This window comes from Podarcis erhardii (genome assembly GCF_964252035.2).
Source record: "Podarcis erhardii genome assembly, chromosome: 5".
Lineage (NCBI taxonomy): Eukaryota > Metazoa > Chordata > Lepidosauria > Squamata > Lacertidae > Podarcis > Podarcis erhardii.
In genome coordinates, this window is record NC_138509.1 from 93,456,763 (window position 1) to 93,476,985 (window position 20,223).

At 50.7% G+C, this 20,223-nt stretch overlaps 1 protein-coding gene across 3 annotated transcripts in view; it reads left to right on the forward strand.

Annotated features, from left to right (window-relative positions):
* The first annotated feature begins 377 nt into the window (after positions 1 to 377).
* EPHB3 (EPH receptor B3) overlaps positions 378 to 20,223 on the forward strand; it is an 88,064-nt gene continuing 68,218 nt past the window's right edge. For 2 of the 3 annotated variants that reach the window (XM_081862226.1, XM_081862227.1), the window contains exon 1: positions 378 to 1,287. In XM_081862226.1, the coding sequence (XP_081718352.1) occupies positions 1,200 to 1,287 (88 nt within the window). In that variant the 5' untranslated portion in view covers positions 378 to 1,199. Of the gene's footprint in view, positions 1,288 to 2,112; positions 2,144 to 20,223 lie in introns of those variants that run through there. The other variant, XM_081862228.1, reaches the window with a different exon arrangement.

The window sequence follows — 20,223 nt, forward strand, 5'->3', positions numbered from 1 at the left end:
TTCATGAATGGGAGCCCCCCACCTCCTACCGCAGCACTTTAATAGCTGGCAATTCCCCACTCGGCCACTAGGTGGAGCACCCTCCTCGCGTGCCTCCCGCCCGGCCAGTGAGCCTTGAGAGCTGGTCTCGGAGCGCCCGCCCTTTCCAATTCATCTTTCCCTCGGAGCCCCGCCTCCCCACATCGGGAGGCGGCAACCCAGAGGACGCCGGCCGCCCAATCAGCGCGAGGCTTGGCGTTGCTAGGGGCGTTCCCGCTGCGCCTGGCCCGCGCTGAGCGGGCGCCCGGTTGCCGGGGGCGGGGCCCTGGGCGCGATTGGCAGCCGGGCTCCTCCCCCTGGGTCTGAGCCGCGGCGCCTTGGCAGGAGCGCCCAGAGCGAGAGCGTGAGCGGCCGAGAGAGGATCCCCGAGCGAGGGGCGGCGCTGGCTGCGTGCGGAGCCCGCGAGTCGCTTGCAGCCTGCCGCGCCCCGAGCCTCCCGGGTCTCTCCAGCCGGGGAGGAGGACCCTCTGCGGGAATCCCCAGCCCGGCGCGGACCCAAGAGAAAACCGAGTGTGGGGCGCGAGAGATCCCGGCACTCCAGCCCTGCCGCGCTTCAGCACCGGACCGTCCGCAAGGGCCTGGACTAGCCCGCTTCGCTTCCGACCCAGCAGCAGCGCAAGAGAAAGCCGAGCTTAGCAAGCCGAGCGGGGATCCGCGGTCCGCATCGCGGACCGGAGCGGTCGCCTGGAGAAGCCCCGGCCGGTTCTGAGCCGCTCCAAGTCCCCCGGACCCGAGCAAGGGAGCCCCCCGGAGCGCGGCGTCCGGGGAGAGGCGCGCGGAACTCTGGTGCCGTCGGAAGACCCGCTCCGGCGAGAGGTTCCGGAGGGCGCCCGTCCAAAGCCACCTCCGCCCGGGCTGCGGGGTCGGGCGAGCAAGGGAGGGCAGGACTGTTGTCTCTCTTTGGCGGAGTACGAGGCGCCTTGGGCGGACAGCGCCTTTCGGGACCGCCCGGGACTACCGGATCGACCCGCTGGAGCCTGGAGGAGTTTAATTTCGGGAGGTTTTTTGGGTGCAAAGATCAGCCCGCCGGACGCCGAACCGACGCCGGGGGCGGACCGTGCGCTCCCCGCCGAGGAGCAGCGGCAGCGACGCGCCGGAGGTCCGCGCCCGCCCCGGGGGCTCGGGATTCTGTAGCCGCCCCGCCGGGCTCCGGCCCCGCGATGGCCGCGGCCCGCCCGGGGGCGCCCCAGCCGCTGCTCCCGGTGGTGCTGCTGCTTCTGCTGCCGGGCGGCTGCCGCGCATTGGAAGGTGAGGCCCCGCGGATCCCTTGGGGGGCAGTGGAGTGGGGGGGGTGGATTTCCCGCGGGGATCGGCCTCTCCGTCGGGGGATCCCCATTCCGAGAGAGCAAAATGATGAAAACCTCAGCTTGGCACTCACCTTAGCATGTGTACATGCAATGCACATTGAATTCTGCGGAAGCACACACACTAAATCTTTGCGTTTTGGGGGGTACCGGGGGTGCTTAAGAACCCCACCCTTTTTCAGAGTCAGGAACCCTTTCAACCTTTATCAATATATCGGACATCAGAATGGAGAGGCAGCCTCCAGAGGTGTCTGCTGTCCTGAGCCCACATACACAGCCCCAGAACTCGTCCATTGCCTTGGATGGGTGCCTGGAGAGAAGCCATTGTCCCTGTCTGTTTGGGATGGGCAGTTGTTCCACCTCCGCCCTACCCCCCTCCATTCAAACACTTGGCCCCTTCTTCTGCCCTCCAGCCTCTGTTTCACAGATCTGTGGCAGCCTTGATGAAAATAATCAAGTCCAAAGCATGCCCTCTTGGCCTAAGATCCAGTCTCTGGTCTTTCCAGGGTCTTCTAGCTTAGATCCTCCGCCCCCCCACTTTCTGAACCGTGGCGTTAGATAGGGCCACCATCCTTGCTTAACGTTGAGGTCCAGCTTCGAAATTGGGGGGCAAGCGAAGGAAGCTGGTGGCCAGCTGACCTGCCTTGGCCCTGCTCCCCGTTGTGTGGGTTGCTGAGAGTTGGCTCAGCTAAATTTTGGAGGGCGGTTGTGTTGTAAGTGGCTGATGAGAGAGAAGAGGTCCTCAGAGCTGTCAAGTACTATCCGTAAAGTTCCTAATTTCGCCATGCTTTTGACTGCGGGTGAGTTTTAGACCTTTGCAGCTAAGCATGTGGGTTTGCATTCTTTTCTCAGCTCTTTGGACTGCTTTCTTCTGGCTGTGGGAGCAGGCCGTTGTCTTCTTCAGATTGGGAACCGGGGAGGCAGAGAAGGCACTTCTGTCACTTGACCTGCATTAAACAGAAAAGCAAAGCTGTGAAATGAAGCAGTTCATGGTAGACTTTAAAAATAAAAAAGCCAAGTTCAGAGTTTGTTTTAAAATTAGTTCCTTCTGTAAGAGAGCCTCACACGTAAGAGTAGTGGCTTACTTAATTGTTGCATTTCACAGCATAGATGTCTCACTGAAAAGTTCCGAGTCTGCAGAAATTGTTGGAGCCACCTGAGTATCCTATTCCTGCCCTAAGCCCAAATGATACTTCTGTTTAGTATAAAGCACAATTTTAGCAGAAATGGAGAGGTTTGTATTCTAGTGGAATCTCCCCCCATATACTTCCTATCTTCAGCAAAAGAACAGTAGACATTAATGTTCCTTTTGGGTGTAGGCAGATTTCAAGTTTGCTTTTCCACAACCCCTCAGTCCTGAAGGCCAGAAATTGTCTCTTTAGCCTCGCCAAAAGGTTGAGCGTTCAAGAACCAGGACGAAAGGCTTGCAACTCAGTTGAATTGCAAGACCAGAGGAGAGAAAACTGGTTGTTTTCCAGTTCTGGTAGAAGTTTTAACTTTAGTCATTTTGCCAAATGCGTGGGAATCACGAGCTTTTGTCCCACCAGAGAAAAGGTGTTGGGCGTTTGAACAAGCTCAGGAAAATTTTTGGTTCATCTTGCCCTTTGTGTTCTGAATCTTGTCAAAATGAGGAGGGGGGAAAACATGTTTTCAGCATGCACAAGAAGAACAGCACAGAAGCTGGAATGCAGACATATGTGACACATTCTCAAAAATCAGTGCTGGGGAATTTTCTTAATAGGCAGCCTCATTTCTTCAGCTACCTCCCAGCCTCCCCTTCACACAAATATGGAAGTTGTGTCTTTAAAAGTAGCTCCTGTGAATTTCCCCAAATACATCAGATCTTAAAACCTGCCAGCTTCAGCATCGCTTCTCTAGGATACAAAACATGCTTTTGACTTCCTTTCTTCTTCTCCCCTGTTTGACGCTGGCTTCAAGTTTTCCTTCACAGGCACATTCTTTCGCTGGGATGGCAAAGGCGCTGGGTTTGTGGTGAAATGAGAGAGAGAAAGAGAAGGGGTGGGAGGGTGTGTGTGTGTGTGTGTAAGGAACCCTTTTTGGCTCCTTCTGAGATTTTCAAGAAACATGCCTCCTTCCAAATTACCTTGGCTCCTTTTGTGCAGAACAAGGTTGGAGCTTTTCCGCCTTTTTGGAAACTGCCTCAGCTGGAAGGCGAGGCATCAACACAGGCAGGCAGCCACTTCGTGGAATATCTCCCTTTCTCCAAGATAATTTAACTCCTGGGGAACAAGGGCCTTTTACACTGAATTGGAAATTCCTGCAGAGGGATAGATTTTTTTTTCTTGTTCCATATATGCAGCTCCATTTGTCCAGATGGGGACAGCCCAGGCATGTCACCAAATTGTATCAGAAACCACTCCAAACCCGCAAAGATATCTTGGCTTTGTGAAGGGGACACATTACAAGACTTAAAACCAGTGTTGTGGGTTCTGCAAGTCTGCCTACCTTCTCTTTGTCGTCTTGGTGTTCTGATTTCCCTGACCTGGTGTGCTGCATGGGTACAGTGTCTGCCACGCTCCACACTTCAGGTGTTTCCCTTAAGTTTCTTCCGTTCTCTCCCGCTGAGATTGTCAGGCCTATGTAGATCAATGCGTCTTTGTCCTGTCCTGCTTGAGAAAATGGGGTGGCAGCTTGTCACGGAGATCAGGTCCCCGTTAACCTCCTAAACGAAGAGCAAATCGGAGGCTATAGAAAGGCTTGCTCAGGAATGGCAACACTTTTTCCCTGTTCCTTTTTTAACTGTTTCCCTTAAGTGTGTGTATTTAAAAAGAGCACCACCTTGCAGACGGAGGAGTTTGCGCCTCAGCTTCGTGCCAGGCGCTCTCCGCGGGGCGCTTGCTTGGGGTCCGCGGGGCGTGTTCTTGGGTGGGTTGGAGAGTTGGCTTCTCAGCCTGCACTTTTCCTGCTCTGCCTTTTGTTCCAGCTGGGCTGCGTGTAAACCGAGCAGTGACGTGTGCGGCATATGTTGTGACTTAACTCTGCGAATCAGGGTCGCTTGACCCTTAAGATCACCAGGAATGCGCTCTTACATTCCCTTTTTGTGGGGCGGGGGCCCGCACTTAAAAATAAAAATAATATGCACATTGTGTTGTTGGTTCCCCCCCCCCCCAAGCTGTTTAAAAAAGCTGCTTCCTGATCCAGACTGTGCCGTTTTTGAGCAGTTACTGTAAATCTAGTGTATGCATTACTTTAGTGCTAATAATAAATCCATAGCAGCAATAAATCCATATGCGCACACTCTATATAAACCGCAGCTGCTAGTAACCGGGGATTCTGCCACCTCGCGCTGCCCTGTCAGGTTTCGGTGCCAGAAATGTGTAACTCCCAGCTAGTTTTGTTACCTCTGCGTCCTGACCCGTGAGAGTTGGGATTTTGCGGTCGGCTGGGGTGTGAGCGTGCACATTTTTAGACTTGTGTCTGGGCTTTTTTTAAAAAAATGCAACACAACTCTGTTCAATTGTGCTCCTTCTCCCTCTCCTCCCCGCTGCTCCACTTGGCTTGACCTATCGGGAGCCTGGTGGAGAGTCCAGTTTCTTTGCGAGGGAGCGCAGAAGGGGAGACGTCGAGGGGCCGAGGAGGAGAGCGGGGTGTGTGTGTGTGTGTGTGTGTGTGTGTGTGTGTGTGTGGAGAAGCCTGCTTTTCAGCAGCGAGTCACAGAGGGCTTTGTAAGGGCTGGGAAGAAAATGGTTCCTTCCCCCAGATTTCTGTGCAAGCGTGCTGGGTCTGTTTGAAGTTACAGTGTGTTTTTCTTCTCTGGTTCAGCAGCGCCTCAGCCTGCCGGAGCAGGAATGCTCTGGCCCAGAAGCAACGGCGGCGGCTTTCTCTGGCAAAGGCACTTGAAGGCGAAGAGAGGCGAGCTGGGCTGGGGAGCCGAGACCCCACGGGAATAGGTTTCCCTTGCTCGGCCGAAGAGCGCAGGAGGGAAAGGAGGAGCGCTTTTGGAAAATGCAAGCTTTCTCTTCTTTCCCTTTTGCTCAGTTTTTGCTGCTTCCCTTGCTTGGGACCATCCCACTCCTGTTCTGCTGGAAAGAGAGAGAAAAACGATACGCCGTTAATTTAAACTGCATTAAATCACATTTTCTATACCTCTTAGCGCTTCTGACGCCCTGTGCTCCCCCCCCCCCCCAGGGCTGAGCGCAAGGGAAGGAATTAATAATACTGGCTTGGGAACAATGGCAAAGGACAGGTTCCTTTTCTTCTTCCTGCCTGCTCACCTGCGCACAAAGAGGCACAAACTCTGTAGGGGCAAGATGGACAAGAGCAGCTCCTGTCCCTGCAAAACCTCCCTCGAGGGTTTCCTTTTCCTTTGTCCTGGCTAGCTTGCACCCGGACACTGCACCAAGGGATTGGGGCACAATTAACCTCTCCACTTTTGCAAAGGGCTCCTCCGCCCCCTGTATTCCCATGACTGGGTAAATGAATAACTCTTTGCTGAGACACTGGGAGGAGGAGGATATTGGGGACAAATGGAAAGCGGAGGGGACCACATTTCAGTTTACGCTCAACTCCCTGTTCTCCAGAGCAGCTACATAAGATCACTAAATGCCCAGAAGTTATCCCATAAGACCCTTTAACCACTACGCTAGCGATTAAAGGTGCGGTTTAAAAAGTGGATTTTCCCACCATCACACCTCTTTGTGGGTGAAGCCCATGCAGGTCAATGTAAATACAGAACTGGGTGGTGGGAGAGGTTGTTTCCCATTAGTTTAATGTGGAGCGCGGGGGTGCTTGTGGCATTAAGTGGGTCAGGAGGGAAGCGTGTTCATCCTTTCCCAAGTTTTGCTTGAGTTGAGCGAAGATGGAGGCTGGTTTGGGAGGCGCATTTTAGCTCTATAAAGCCTGGCTGAATTCTATAGTGCATTTGTTTCTGTGGCAGTGGGCTCCCAGTCTAGTGTAGCACAATGCACGTATTTAGGCGCATGTTTTGACGTAGCATGATGTGCGTGCTGCGTCCGCGTGCAACGTCGCGTTTTCTCCCCTCCCGATTCTATAGATGCGCTGCCAGGTATTTCCCTGACGGAGTGAGATTTGCTTTCTTTTAATTACAGTTCACTGAACTGCCTCCTCTCTCGGCGGGGACGCTCGGCCTGCTGTTTTGTTGATGCTTTAGGATAAGGCTGAGGGGAATCTGGTCACAGAACTCGGGAAGCTCTGGCCGAGCTCATTAAATCTCCCATTCCTTGCAAGCTGGCTCATCCGTCTGGGGGGAGAGAGAGGCTGTTCCTTTGTGCCCAGAAGAGCAGCCGGCTAATTGGCGACGAGGGCAAGCTTACAAGACGAGCTGCGTGGACTTCTGAGGGTCCCCCCTCCCGGGACGGTGTTCTCTGTACTTTCTATACTTTCCTTGCTCTCATCTTCTTATTTTCTCGGCGCCTAACTGAGCTTCACCTCGAGCTACACGGGCAAGCGCTAGGCTGATCATGATGCTGACTCTCTTGGGCTAAAATGATCTATGTTCCCTCCATTTCCCTTAATGGTGGGGAATCCCTAGTGCTGGACGATTCGTGCCCAAGCACCCTTTGTGGTGGCATTTGGGGCTTTTCCCTCCTCCTCCTCCTTTTTAAAGTTCTTGTCAAGGCTGGCATCGTGCATGAAATATTCGGTTGTGTTTCCCCCTTTCTTCCCGCAGGCTGGTTTTGGCGGTTGCTGGCGACTGGGTACTCGGCAGGTTTTAATTAAACATCCCAAGGAACCTGAATCACGGGCTCACGTGTTGTTTTCTGTGTTGTGTTTTTCTTCCAGGCCCGCTTTTACTTACCTGCGGTGCCGACGCAAACTGGTTTTTCCAGGTTCAGCTTCTCCTTGTGGTGCCAAGCATGAGGGAAGGGGGCAGGCAGGCATCAGCACGCATGTGCGGGGAACCATGTTCTCTCCGGCTGGGAGCATGAAGTAGAGGGTTCTGGAGCCACGTCACATAGGCGCTTGTGTTGCTTTGCCCCCCCCCGGACCCCCATTTTGGGATTCTTCCCTCTTTGCCAAATAGACTGACTGGTCAGATGTCCAGTTTTTTCCACTTAAGACCAAGCTGTCCCATCAGACAGGGTTTCCAGAACTTGAGGGATTCCCATCCGTAAAACCGGAATCCCCAAACCATATTGCTCCATGTTACGGGGCATCATCTCGTGTGGGCATTTTCGTTTGTGTGTTTACATGTGTCTCCGCTTGCAAATATGGCAGCACACCCTCGCTTGAGCTTTCTTGTTTCCACAAAGCCACTATGTGGAGATGCAGCCTTAATGAGGGAGCAGGTTGTTGTGACTCCACAAAGATCACATCCGGGGAACAAAAGATAGTGTAACGATTTGGCCTCTCATTAGAGGCTATTGGCAGGTGGAGGAGTCAAAATGGCGGCTAGATTGACTGCCATAATTAATACTGCACAGCGTGTGGCTGGAAAGCAGAATCTGTTCGCCGTCCTTAAGGTCCTGCTCTCCTGCATCCTTTGGGGTGGGGCATGTCTTGCAGCAGAAGGGGGCCTGCTACACGGTTGTGGAATAGACAGCAACTTTAGGTGAAAGGAGTAGTTTCTTGTAGCCTTGTGTCTGGCTGCCACCTGAGAGAAGTTGCTTGTCTCTGGCGGGTTTGAGAAGAAGTGTTGGCCATGACAACTGCATGTGCACATTTCAGATGGAATCTGGGTCTGTTCTTTTGTGGGCAGCACATTGGCACCATGGAAGAATGCTAGAGCTTCCTTCCTCAGCCTGCCACCCTCCCATCACCTGTGCCATGATGGCAGCAGATGATGGGAATTGTAGTCCAGAACATCTGGAGGGGGCACCAGGTTGGAGAAGGTGGAGCTAGTGCCGTAGCCCCACAGCTTCTGTGAACTATCCTCCATTTCTGCATGTGAGATCTGCCAGCCATGGAGCTTGGCCTAAGTAGATCCTTCTCAAACCCCTCTGCTAAATTCAGCTGGAATTTGTGTGTGTGTATTTGATGCCATGGCTTTGTTTGGGTGGTGCGTAAGATGAAAATGGGACTTAAATCTGGGCCTGGCTGAGCCAGGCCCCTTTGAGCAATGTTTTTGGAGTGATATGAGCTCCCTGCACAGACATGCCACTGAAATTTTGTAACTTGAGGGATTGTGTTGGATACCTCTTAGCAGCGAGCGCTGCTGTCTAGTAGGGTTTATCTTCTCCTTTGTTAAAAAAGCTGCATTTCAGACATGCAGTGGAGATACAAGAAAGAATGAGCATTTATTATTATTATTATTAATAATAATAATAAATGCTCATTTTTGTTGTTATTATTATTAATTTAAACATGTATGCTACCCTTCATTCAAAGATCCCAGAGCGGTTCACAACAGAAAAATGTAAATGGCTATCGAAGACACATAGGACATTTCAAATGCTCACTTTTGCAGGGGAAAGAAAAGATGGAAATGTTTGCAAGGAAGTGTGATTCCGTGCAAGGGAAATAACAGCAACAGCGCAATATTCGGACCCTTTCCCCGTTGCTGTGAAAGTCAGCCCAGGCCCCATGGCTTCCTTAAAGCCATCGTGTCGCCCGTTTCCCCAGCACATAGGAACCCTCTTGTTGCTCTGGTGTGTGTGATGGGCTTCTTGTTTTTGTTTGTGTGTGTTTTTCCTCCTCTTGTGTCTCTAGGAGCCTGCAGCTTTCCCCTGCACCTGTTCCCCCCCCAAGCCCCCACCTTGGAATGTGAAATGTAGGAAACATGTAGGAACTTCAGACGGGTTTATAATCGAGAGCATGCATGCCAGCTCTGGGATTTTGGTGGGTTTTTTGCATGTGTTTGTATGTGGGAAGGCTGCATTTGACACTGAAGTTGCATGGATTCGCCCGAGGACTAAGAGGGTTATCTTTATGATCCTGAGCAGCTTTTTCTCTCCTTTGCCGCTTCAGAAAGGGCTGGACAGAGGCCCTCCGGTCGCTGCTGAAGTCCCGTCCCAAAACCACCTCTTTCTATAGCAGCATTTGCTCTGGCTGAGACTTCTGGGAGAAGCCCTTGCCTGCTCCGGCAGGAGGGGAAGGGGCTTCGTTGCCTCTCGGACCCCTGGAGAATGAGAGAAAGGAAGGGACTCTGGTTCTGGAGTTGCTTGGCAGCGCAGGCAGAGGGGGTGTCGAAGGGGTGGCAGCGCCGTGCGTCTTCCGCACGCACCGACAGCGAGGAACCCGAGGCCCCCTTTTTACTTATTAACGAGAAAAACGTGTCGGGTTTGACCAATTGCCAGGGACAGATTTATCCTAGTCCCGCAGAAATTAAACTGAAAATGAAAAGTGGGGGAGAGAGGGAGAGAGAAAGCGCCATCGAGCCAGGCCCTGGCACTTTTCTCTTGTTGCCCCTTCTCCCTCTGCCTCTCTCTCTCTCTGCTTGTTTTAACTTCGGAGGAATCTAGAGTTTGGACTGGGGAGTTTATTGGGGGGGGGGAGAGGAGGAGGATATTTAGGTTTAAACAGTTCCAGATGGGTTTAGCGTTCGCACGTCGGGAGGAAGTGAGCGGAGGGCCGTTCAGAGATTCGGGTAACTGCCCCAGGCGCGGGACGGGGAGGGAAATTTTGGCAAAGGGCCGTTTTGGGGGGCCATGTGCTTGCCAGCTAAATTTGTTGACTTTCAGAGCCGCTCCGTCTGTGGGGCTAAGTCTTTCCAATAAAAGTCGTCGTCTTCTCCCGGCACATCTCTCTCGCTTACTTTCCCACCCCCACCCCCCGCTTGTTTTCTTCCTCCCCTCCCAGGAGAAGAACCTGCAAAAGGAACTGGAAAAGGTGGTTCTCCCACCCGCAACTTCGGGCGCTGCTGCGAGGTTGGCAGGGTAGGAGAGGAGTTCATTTTGCCTGGCTGTTTTGTGTGAATGCTGCCTAAATTAGTTTGTGAAGCTGCTGGCAATTTTGGTGTTCATCAGGACCCTGGGTGCGTGTACATTTGAAGCACATCCTCGCTGCCCCCTGCCCCCCCAAAAACTGTGGGAACTGTAGTTTCCCATCATAGAGCTACAACTCCCAGAACTCCTGGAAAATTACAGTTCCTGGGCTTCTTTGGAGGAAGCCAGGAGTTTTGAATGTTGCTTTGTAAGGAGTGACGTGTCTTTTAAAAATGTCGTTCTACTCGCTCAAAATTCACCCTATGAAGATCTTTATGCATTATAAATTCAGGTTTGGTGAAGAAGGAAAGTATTGCATGTTTCAACTTTACTTCAAATTTTCTGGTTTTCCTCCTTGGAAAGGCTAGGGGAAAGTGCTTCAAAATTTCCAGAATTTTTCCATCTCTTTTTGAGACTCCTACTGCTATTAGGCCCCTAATCCCCTCATAGGACTGCGATTCCCGGAGTGGTTTCACAATCAATTCCTCTTCACAGGGAACTGTGCAACCTGTAGCTCAGTGAGGGAATAGGGATGGTCTAGCAACTCTCAGCACCCGTAGCAAACTTCAGCTCACAGAATTCTTTGGTGGGAAGGGGGCAGCCATGATGGTTTAAAGTGGCATAAAAGTGCTTTAAATGTTTGGTGTGGATGAGGACTATGTGCGAATGATTTGAGCGATGCCACTCACAAAGAGTTCCACTGGGTCAAGCCAAAGGTCCACTTAGTCTGGGATCCTGATTCCGACATTGACTGACCAGATATCGCTGGGAATGCTACAAACAGGGCACAAAGATAATGCATTCTCTGCACATGCTTGCCAGTATTTAGAAATATTCCCACTTTGTATCTGAAGATTCCATGTTAGCTACCATGGCCAAATAAACCTCCGATAGACGTATTTGTGAACGTGGGGCACCACTTTGCAAGACTTGCTTATGCATTAAAAATCTGTGCACCTCACTCTTAACATAGCTCAGCCTTCTTAAACCCGGTGCTCTCCAGATGTTTTGGGCTGGGGCTGATGGGAATTGTAGCCCAAACATCTGGAAGATACCAGGTTGAGGAAGACTGGTGAGGCTTACGGACTGTGCTGGCTCTCGGTGACTTCTGTTTCAGTGTATCTGAAGAAGTGTGCATGCACACGAAAGCTCATACCAAGAACTAACTTAGTTGGTCTTTAAGGTGCTACTGGAAGGAATTTTTTTATTTTATTTTGTAGAGTTTCCTTTCGCCCGTCCTGGTTGCACAGCCAGATGTTATCTTTGGACAAAGCTTCCTTGAGGTTGAGGGTGATATGAGAGGGCAGTTCATCTCGTATTCTCTGCATCACCCTTTTAAATGTTGCTGTGGAGGCGGGAGTTATTGGTTTGTTTCTGTTTTTATTATGGCAATGTGTTTTGTGGGTTTTTTATATTGTTATTTAAATGTTGTGAACTGCGCCAAGATCTACGGATATAGGGCAGCATACAAATTTAATCAATCAATCAATCAATAACTTTTTATGACCCTTTGCCATGACTTCCCCCCAACCTCCTTAGCTTAGGAGAGGAAAATCCCCACAAATCCTCCATCTTTAGGTCACTTGGTTGCCGTTATCTAGCTCCTTCTTGGGTAATGCTCATAGATCAGTGATGACGAATCTTCGGCCTGGGCTCCCTCCCTCCTAAAACACAAACCCTCCTATAGGATTTTTTCCCCCATATCCTTCCACCCCCACCAAATTGGGTTCTCAAGGTAACTCAAAAGAAAGCAAAAGAAATAAATATTTTACAAGAATTGGGAACAAAGGTAACAGAAACAAATCTAGATTTAACAATGGAAACCATTAATGAGGATAACTACTCTGTACAAAGACACGACTGCCGGCAAAGATTATAAAAAGCTAAAAATAGCTATAAATACTGCAAGCAGCTCACTTAAATGCCTTCCGATATTCTTTTTCGAAGCTTTGAAAAGAGGAGGCCACACATTTCTTCTAAAATGAGAGAGAACAAGAAATCCCAGTCCAATGACCTGTGTGTTGCCACCAGATCAGAATGAGGCCCTTCTCCCCATTCCTTGCTGAGCTCTTTTCACTGTTTTGCAGAGGGAAGAAAAACGTGCTTGTTGTATGTGAGGAACAGGGGTGGTTTCTCACTGCCTCTGGAGCAGCCTTCCCCAACTGGGTGGGTGACTACAGTTCCCAACAGGTTCAGCCCTCCTGGGCGATGGTTGAAGATGACAGGAGTTGTCTGGGAGACATCAGACTCTCGAGAAACAGACACAGGCTCACGACCCCCCTCTCCAAAGCCATTGGCTGAACTGCTGTGGCGTCACAGCATGTTTGCTGCTCTTGCCATTCAGAGAGTGGCGGAATGCAGGCTGCTGGTGCCGTTGCTGTGATTGAAACTGAAAGTTTGGTTTGGCTGGGACAAAATCCATGCGCCAGCCCAAAGGCAGCAGAGAGCTGAGTGTTGTTGGCAAGAACAGTGTGGGAGTTTGGGTACGGCGTGTCCGGGTTCCACGCGGCAGGCGGGGAGGCCAAGAAACTGAGGGTGGGCCGCAAAAAACCCTGCGCCAATTTAAATTGGCGAGGAAGACCCGTGGCTTGGAGCTGCCGAGCACTGTGTTTTTGTCCGCTTTGTGACAAAGTAGAAGCCAAACGGCGGCTTTTCCCCCCTCGCTGCAGACATTTTGCCGCACGGTTTCAGCAGATGGGGCAGGAGAGGAGGTGGCAGGGCTGGACGGATATTCCTGATATGAGGAGAACTGCAAGCTGCTCTGTTCCCTCAGCTTGCCTGCTGGAGCCCGGGAGGCCCTTTGCTGCTTGGCAAGGAGGGGGAACCGGGAACCAAGGCAAATGTACATCTCCCCTCCCTCCTTCCCCGCCAAGCGGAGGGAAGTCTGTGATTGATGAGCCGGAGGTGGTGGGGAGGTCAAGCAGGGAGAGCCACGGGTCAGTAAGAAGGGAATGGCAGGGGAGACAGCGTCCCCTGGAACCCGACTCTCTCTCAAGTGTGCAGGCCGTGGCAGGTGAGTGAGAACCGGGCTTCATGTTTCCCTCAGCACTGAGGAGGAGCTTGTCGGGAAGCGAGTGGCCACGAGACAGGTGTGCCTGCTCCTGGACATTTTATGTGTGCAGAAAACATTCTTCGTAAGACTTTCTCGCTGCAGATTCTGGGGTCCACGCACGGCTAAGCCACCTGAAAGTTATTTGCCTTAAGGAAGCCGCCGCAGAGCCGTGCATTTTGGTCCTCTCGCTTTCCTCGAATTCTTGCCGGAGCTGTCGAAGGAGCCCAAAATGGCGGCTGCGGTGCTCCTTGAGCAAAATGGATAATGGCAGCCAGAGAGTGCCACAACACGTCTGCGCAGGCGTGGCTCGCTGCTGTGGGGAGAGGAGTTGGACGGCTTCGAGTTGACGCATGCTGGGGGTCTTGGATGTGCCGAGAACTAAATACTGTACCCGGCATCCTGCTAATTTGTGGTTTCCAAGGTACCCATTGGGGCCCTCCAAACAGACGTTGATTTTCCGGGCGCCTGCTGTGCTTGAAGCTTTCTGGTATTATTAACGCACAGTTGTTCTGCTAGAAGTTATTTTTCACCCCAACCCCAAGAAAATCCTGACATGAGAAAGTGAGTTGGGCCTCCTTTCTCTTTACTGGTTCTGCCACTGCCACAGCATCCAACCTGGGTCACTTCCCAGGAGGGCGGCATAATATTTTGGGCTTCAAAGCCCTGCGAGACCTTCTGGTTTCACGCTGGCTTTCTGGAGCTGGTAGTGTTCCCATGTTGGATTTCTTCTCAGGGTCGTTTTTAACAGAAAACTACCCTAAAAGTCACAGCATGACAGGCCTGTTCCCAGGGAGCAAGTTGGCTAACTCAAATATATGTTCCTTTCCCTCCTCTGTCCTAAGATAAGACCTATGTGGAACTTTCTTCATTGGTATTTCTTTCAAGTACCCACACCCCTCTGACATCTGCAGCCATCTACTCTTCCCTCAAATCCCTGCTACTATCACTTTGCCTACTTTATATCCCCCATCTCTGAGCTGTGATGCCCCTCACATTTCATTGCCCTAGACCCCTTGTCGCTTGGGTTGCACTCTGCTTTTCCCACCTTCTGGCTACCAGTAGTGTGTGCACACTCTGTTTCCATGCCCTATGTATGGGTCTCCCCACATCTGTCCACTATTTTTGCAGCATTTTTGAACAGCCCTTCCCACTCCGAAGTTAGACTGTTTGTGGATGTTCCATGACACGACACAGCTGGAGCTGATGGGAGCCGTCTTGGGGCCAGCTTTTAGCTGATACAAAATATATGAACCGTGGCCCTCTCAAACTTTCAAGGTGATGAACACTAGAGACCCTGTGCTTATGTGGCAGAAATTGCTACTTTACAGCAGCAATTCTGTTTACCTTGACGCTGACAGCAACAATAATACTTCCTATAATACTACTATTTTCTCCCATAGCCCTTTCCCTTGCATCTCTCTTGTACCTGCATTTTCCTGCAGAAAGCATCCCATTTCGTTAAAAAATGAAATGTCACAAAATTCATTAGTAGCACAACGAATGGTGTTGCAGCCAGTCGATTTGAGCCATGTCAATGTTGTGGGGTTGTATCCGCTGGTGGCTTTGTGCTTGTGAAAGTGCTTAGGTCTGCGGAAGGTGGCTCGTCGATTTGCCCTCCTACTATATTGCAGTCCTTTGTGGCACATCCTAAACTTTTCTAAATAGGTACTGGCTTTCATAGGGTGTAGTGGGTTGCAAGCGGGTAAGGGGTATTGATGAACAAGGAAATACTGCTTTGCATAGGGCACTGTAAGATCCTGGAATTCCCTGTCACAAGACGTGAAGAAGGCCACCAATGTAGGTGACTTTAAAAGAGAGTTAGGCAAATTTATGGAGGCTAAAGCTATCAGAGATGTCACGCGTTGGCTGGACACAGAGGAATCAGATGGGGAACCCCCAAGGGAAGACAGCTCAGAGCCCGGGAAGTGGTGGTGGGATGATGATGAGTGGTCAGAGGGAGAAGCCTGGGAGGAGGAGGTGTTGGAAGCTGAAGAGGTAACAGGGTTTAGTGAGCAGAGGGACACTGTGGCAGACAGCAGTCCAGAAGCAGAAGGGGAGGGAGGTCAAGAGACAGAGATGAGTCAGGCTGGTGAAGAACCCAGGGTGTCTCCTCATCTCCTGCAACCAGCTCCCCTTCCCCCTGGTCTCCCAGGACCAGGAGAGGTATGAAGCGGGAGGAGCAAAGGTAGGCACACCAATCCAGTCTCAGATTGCTTGGGAAAGACCCAGGAGAGGAGGAGACTTTGGCAGCTGTGGGGAAGACCCACTGAAGAAGAAGAGTTGCTGGTTTCGTTAGGCCCTCCCAAGCAGACCTTGTTTCTTCCAATACAGAGTTAACTTCATGTACTTTGTGTGATTTATTGATGGTTCGCTTCCGACAGGCAGCGGCTACTACTCCCATGATGGCTGCACTCTTACCTCCAGGATCCAAAGGCTGCATGCCTCTGGAAAGCAGCTGCTGGGGAGCAAATGAGGAGACTGCTGTTGTGGTCAGATCCTGCTCCCAAGCTTCTGCTGGGCACCATCAGGCCAGCCCTTGTAGAAAGCAGATGCTGGACCGTTTGGGCCTTCGGTATGATATAGCAAGGCTCTTATGTATGTGTGCTTGGTTTTATCTCGGAAATCAATACAGCAACCCTGAAAGGCAACCCACAATTATCCCTGTGTTACTGACAGGCAAGCAGCTCTCTCTCTCTCTCTCTCTCTCTCTCTCTCTCTCTCTCTCTCTGCCTCTCCCTCCATTCCCATGAGCGAGTGAGTTTGTGTCTACCATGAATTTGGATCAGGATGTGTCCCGGCTCATAGCTCATTCATTCTACCTAACAGCCGTGCTGCACCCTACAACCAGAGTAAAGGGCGAAGTTACATGTTGTGCTGGAGTTTTGCGATAGGAACTTCTGATGTAATTTTCTTCTCCCAAAAGCAGCTGCAATCATGAGTGTGGGTGAGCTGGAGCAAGGCTTCCTTGCAAAGGAGAGGGAGGCAACCACTGCTTCCTCAAGCAAATGTACCTCTCCCGTCCTGATGCCATTATATATTTCTGCCCATATATTTGGGTGGTCAGTTTGGGGAAGTCAGCAGGTAGCCCAGCTTTGGGGAACCTGTGGACCTCCAGGCATTGTTGGAACTACAGCTCCTATCATTATTGGCCTTGGAGGAACAAGTGGTGCAGCAATAAATCTTCCAGCACATTTGCAAAGCAAAGCAGTGTCCAGTATGGTTTCAGTTTGGACGGGGGACCGCTTGTTGAGATTCCTGCATGGGGTGCCTTCCAACTCTACAATTCTATGACTGATTCGAGTTTTAGTTCAGCAACAGCCGGGAGCCAAAGGTTGCCCCATACCTGATGTTGGTAAAGTGTTAAACTCCAGACTGGTGCTGTAGCCTGCATCCAGACTGAGTTGTTCTACTGGCTGCTTTTTGGAGAAAGAAGTGTTAGATTGTGGGTGCCAGTCACATGATCCCAGGCGTAACGTGTCATTATGCCCTCTGTTTTATTTATTTATGTGATGGAATTTGTCAGATCATAAAAGCAGTTTACATGGAATGAAAATATGCATTAGAATTCTCGGTAAAAGAGTCAAAATACAAGTTAGTGCAAATATATGTGCATGAGATATTGAGCAGCAGGTAGACTTTACTTGACTGTGTAAGCCTGTCTAAACAAAAGGTGTAATGGTTGGTTGGTTGGTCGAACTTCAGCATAAGTTAAGAACTGACCAAAATCAGATCAACCTTCTCCAACCTGTTGCCTTCCAGATATTGGACCACAGTTCCCACCAAATGTTGGCTGGGGGCTGATGGGAGTTGTAGCCTAAAACATCTGGAAAATGCCTGGGGAAGTGTGAGTGTCTCTGGCTGAAAAAGCCTCTGGTCCTGATGCTGAGGATCCAAGCGAAGAGGTGGTTCACCTGTTCATCTTTTTATTATGCTTGCTCTAGCAGCCAGCTCTTCCCATTTTGCTCCTAGCATAGCCTGGGACAAGTAACATAGTTCCTTCTTTTTTTTTTTGTCCCTCTCACAAAGCAGCTACTAATCCACCTTCCCTTTCTTCCCTCTGCCTATTGTCCTGTAATTAAAAGAGTTGGATGCAAGGACCAGCGCTCATTGTCTGCCTATAATGGGGCTCTGCCTGAGCTGGGGCCTTTAGGCACTGCTGTAATATGAGAAGCAATGATGAGAGAGAGAGAGAGAGAGAGAGAGAGAGAGAGAGAGAGAGAGAGGCTGCTTTGAAACGCTGGCTTTGTTTGGGACTCTAAATGAAGCCGCAATCTTCCCATGCTGCAGGTGGAGCATTTGAGTCGGATGCGGGTCAGCAAAAATCTGAAAATGGGACAAGGATGCAACTTGCGTCAGGGACACGTGCCTGCTCTGCTTAGGTCAGGGGGCAGCTGATCTGTGGTGCTCCAGGTGTTGCTGGATTCTCAAGTCCCATCATCCTTGCTTGAGTAATGGCCCAGCTGGCTGGGGCTGTTGGGACATACAGTCGTACCTTGGAAGTCGAATTGAATCTGTTCTGGAAATTGGTTCAACTCCCAAAACGTTCGGAAACCAAAGTGTGGCTTCTGATTGGCTGCAGGAACGTCCTGTAGCCAATCAGAAGCCGCACCGGACATTCGGCTTCCAAAAGAACGTTCAAAAACTGGAACACTCACTTCTGGGTTTCGATCATCTGGGAGCCAATTTGTTTGGGAGCTAAGGCGTTCAACCTCCAAGGTACGACTCTACATACTAGAGATGGTAGAGTTGGAAGGGACCCCGAGGGTCATCTAGTCCAACCCCCTGCAGTGCAGGAATCTTTTGCCCAACGTGGAGCTTGAACCCACAACCCTGAGATTAAGAGTCTCGCACTCTACCAACTGAGCTGCCTCGTCACTGTAGGAAGCTGCCTTGAGCTGAATCAGACCATTGGCACAGCTAGCTGACTGCAGTGGCTATTCAGGATTTCAGACAAGGGACAAATTCCTATTTTACCTGAAGATGCTGTGGAAATGTCTAGTTCAGCAACGCCTGTATAGCTGCAGGTTCCTCACCCCTGGCTTGCTTGCAGGTGTGGCACCAGCCCTGCACAGATGTTGGAGTCTTCATGCCATCTGGGCACACATGTTGCTTTGAGAATGCACATGCATTTGTGTCTGAAGTATGCGCACATGGGAGAACCTGAGTAAATCTGGGGTTGAGAAGGCACATCTGTTTGAGACTGAGAGGAGATCTGACAGCCATCTATCTTCAAATATCTTGAGGGCTGCCACATGGAAGATGGAACAAGCTTGCTTTCTCCTGCTCTGGAGGGCAGGACTCGAACCAATGGCTTCAGGTTACAAGAAAGGAGATTCTGTCTCAACATCAGGAAGAACTTTCTGACAGTAAGAGTTATTAGAAAGTGGAACAAACCCCCTCAGGAGGTGGTGGATTCTCCTTCCTTGGAGGTTTTTAAGCAGAGGTTGGATGGTCATCTGTTAATGGATGCTTTAGCTGAGATTTCTGCATTGCAAGGAGTTGGACTAGATTACACTTCCAACTCTAAAATTGTAGGATTCTTCATATGCGTAGGGTTGTGCGAACAGCTGAGACTTGCTTACCCGTGTCCGAAATCATCCGGGTCAGAGGTATTGAAGCAACACAGAGTTGTGCCATTTGCCTACTCAGCAAATGTTGATCCATTTGCATTTTGCAGTGTGCGCTGACTGAATGCCTTCTGCCTGCCTCATCTCCACTGTGGTACATGATTAGGAGGAACATGCTTAAACATGCACATGTCTCCAGCCAGGTGGGACATGCAAGTGAAACGATGGTCTGCGCACTGCGTCCCTAAGAACCCACCAGTTGCGTGCAGACAAATAGCACAGTGTGTGTAACTGAACATAAACCTTTGGGCAGCAATGCTACTGGGAGCTAGCAAGGGCTTAATTTTAAGGATTTCATCTAATCTGTGGCACCCATCATCCCAGAGCTAGCTGGGGTGGAAGAGAGTTGTGGCCTCTCCAGATGTTTCCAGGTTCCCCATCCTTGTCCTAGAGCATTGGAACCATCAACCAGAGAAACTTGGGTTCTGATCTGCATTCAGATGTGTTGCGTACTGGGTGGCCTTGGGACAGTTGCTCACCCTCGACCCAACCTGCCCCACAGAGCAGCTGCATGGATAGAACAGGGACAACTCCACATAAACTGCCCCGAGCTGTCTGGTGGAGGAGCAGGATGGGCATGTGGCGAACAGGGTGTGTGTGTGTTCTGGGCTGAAAACGAGGTGGTGCAAATAAACGAGGAATGTTGTGCAGGCTCGGCTTGTTTTCTGCATGCACACACTCTGCAAAGTTTGGGTTTCTGCAGAATCCTGATTTTGAGAAAAAATGCAGACAGGAACAAAGGACAGAGAGGAGGCTAAAGGAGAAGTGTTTACCAACGTGGGGCCCTTAAAAACACAAGGGTAGGAGAAGGTACAGCTGCTTCCCTACAAATCAGTGCAGGCTTACATGGGAGCCTCTTGCTTTACCTGCCTTACTACTGAGGACTAGCAGCTTGTCCTTTTTAAGAAGATTGGGCGGGTGGGGAGAAAATCTGTTAAGTTGTGGGCGAACATATCAGAGGACACAGCAATTCTTCCAAAGCAGCTCTTTATTTGTAAGCTGGAACAGAACTGGCTGAGGAGCTCAGTCACCCTGCTTATATAGAGCTCCAGAACAATGTAACTGATGCCATTTTCTAAAACTATCCAATCACTGAACGTCACTTTCGATCTTTCATTTGCATAACTATCTACAGTATCCCCCTGCTGGCCCAGGGTGAGAGCTTCAGTACATAACAAAATCCATTGTGAAACCCCTACTCTGGAGCTTTCTACGTCTTTTTTGTTTCCTGCAGTCGTCGCTCGGGCTAGCTGGTCACATTCTGGGGTTGGCAATAGGTTAGTCTGCCAGTTCTGACTGGCAGTATCACTTCAGGCCCCAGGGTTTCGGAGAGGGGTCTTCCCTAGTCCTGCTGGAGG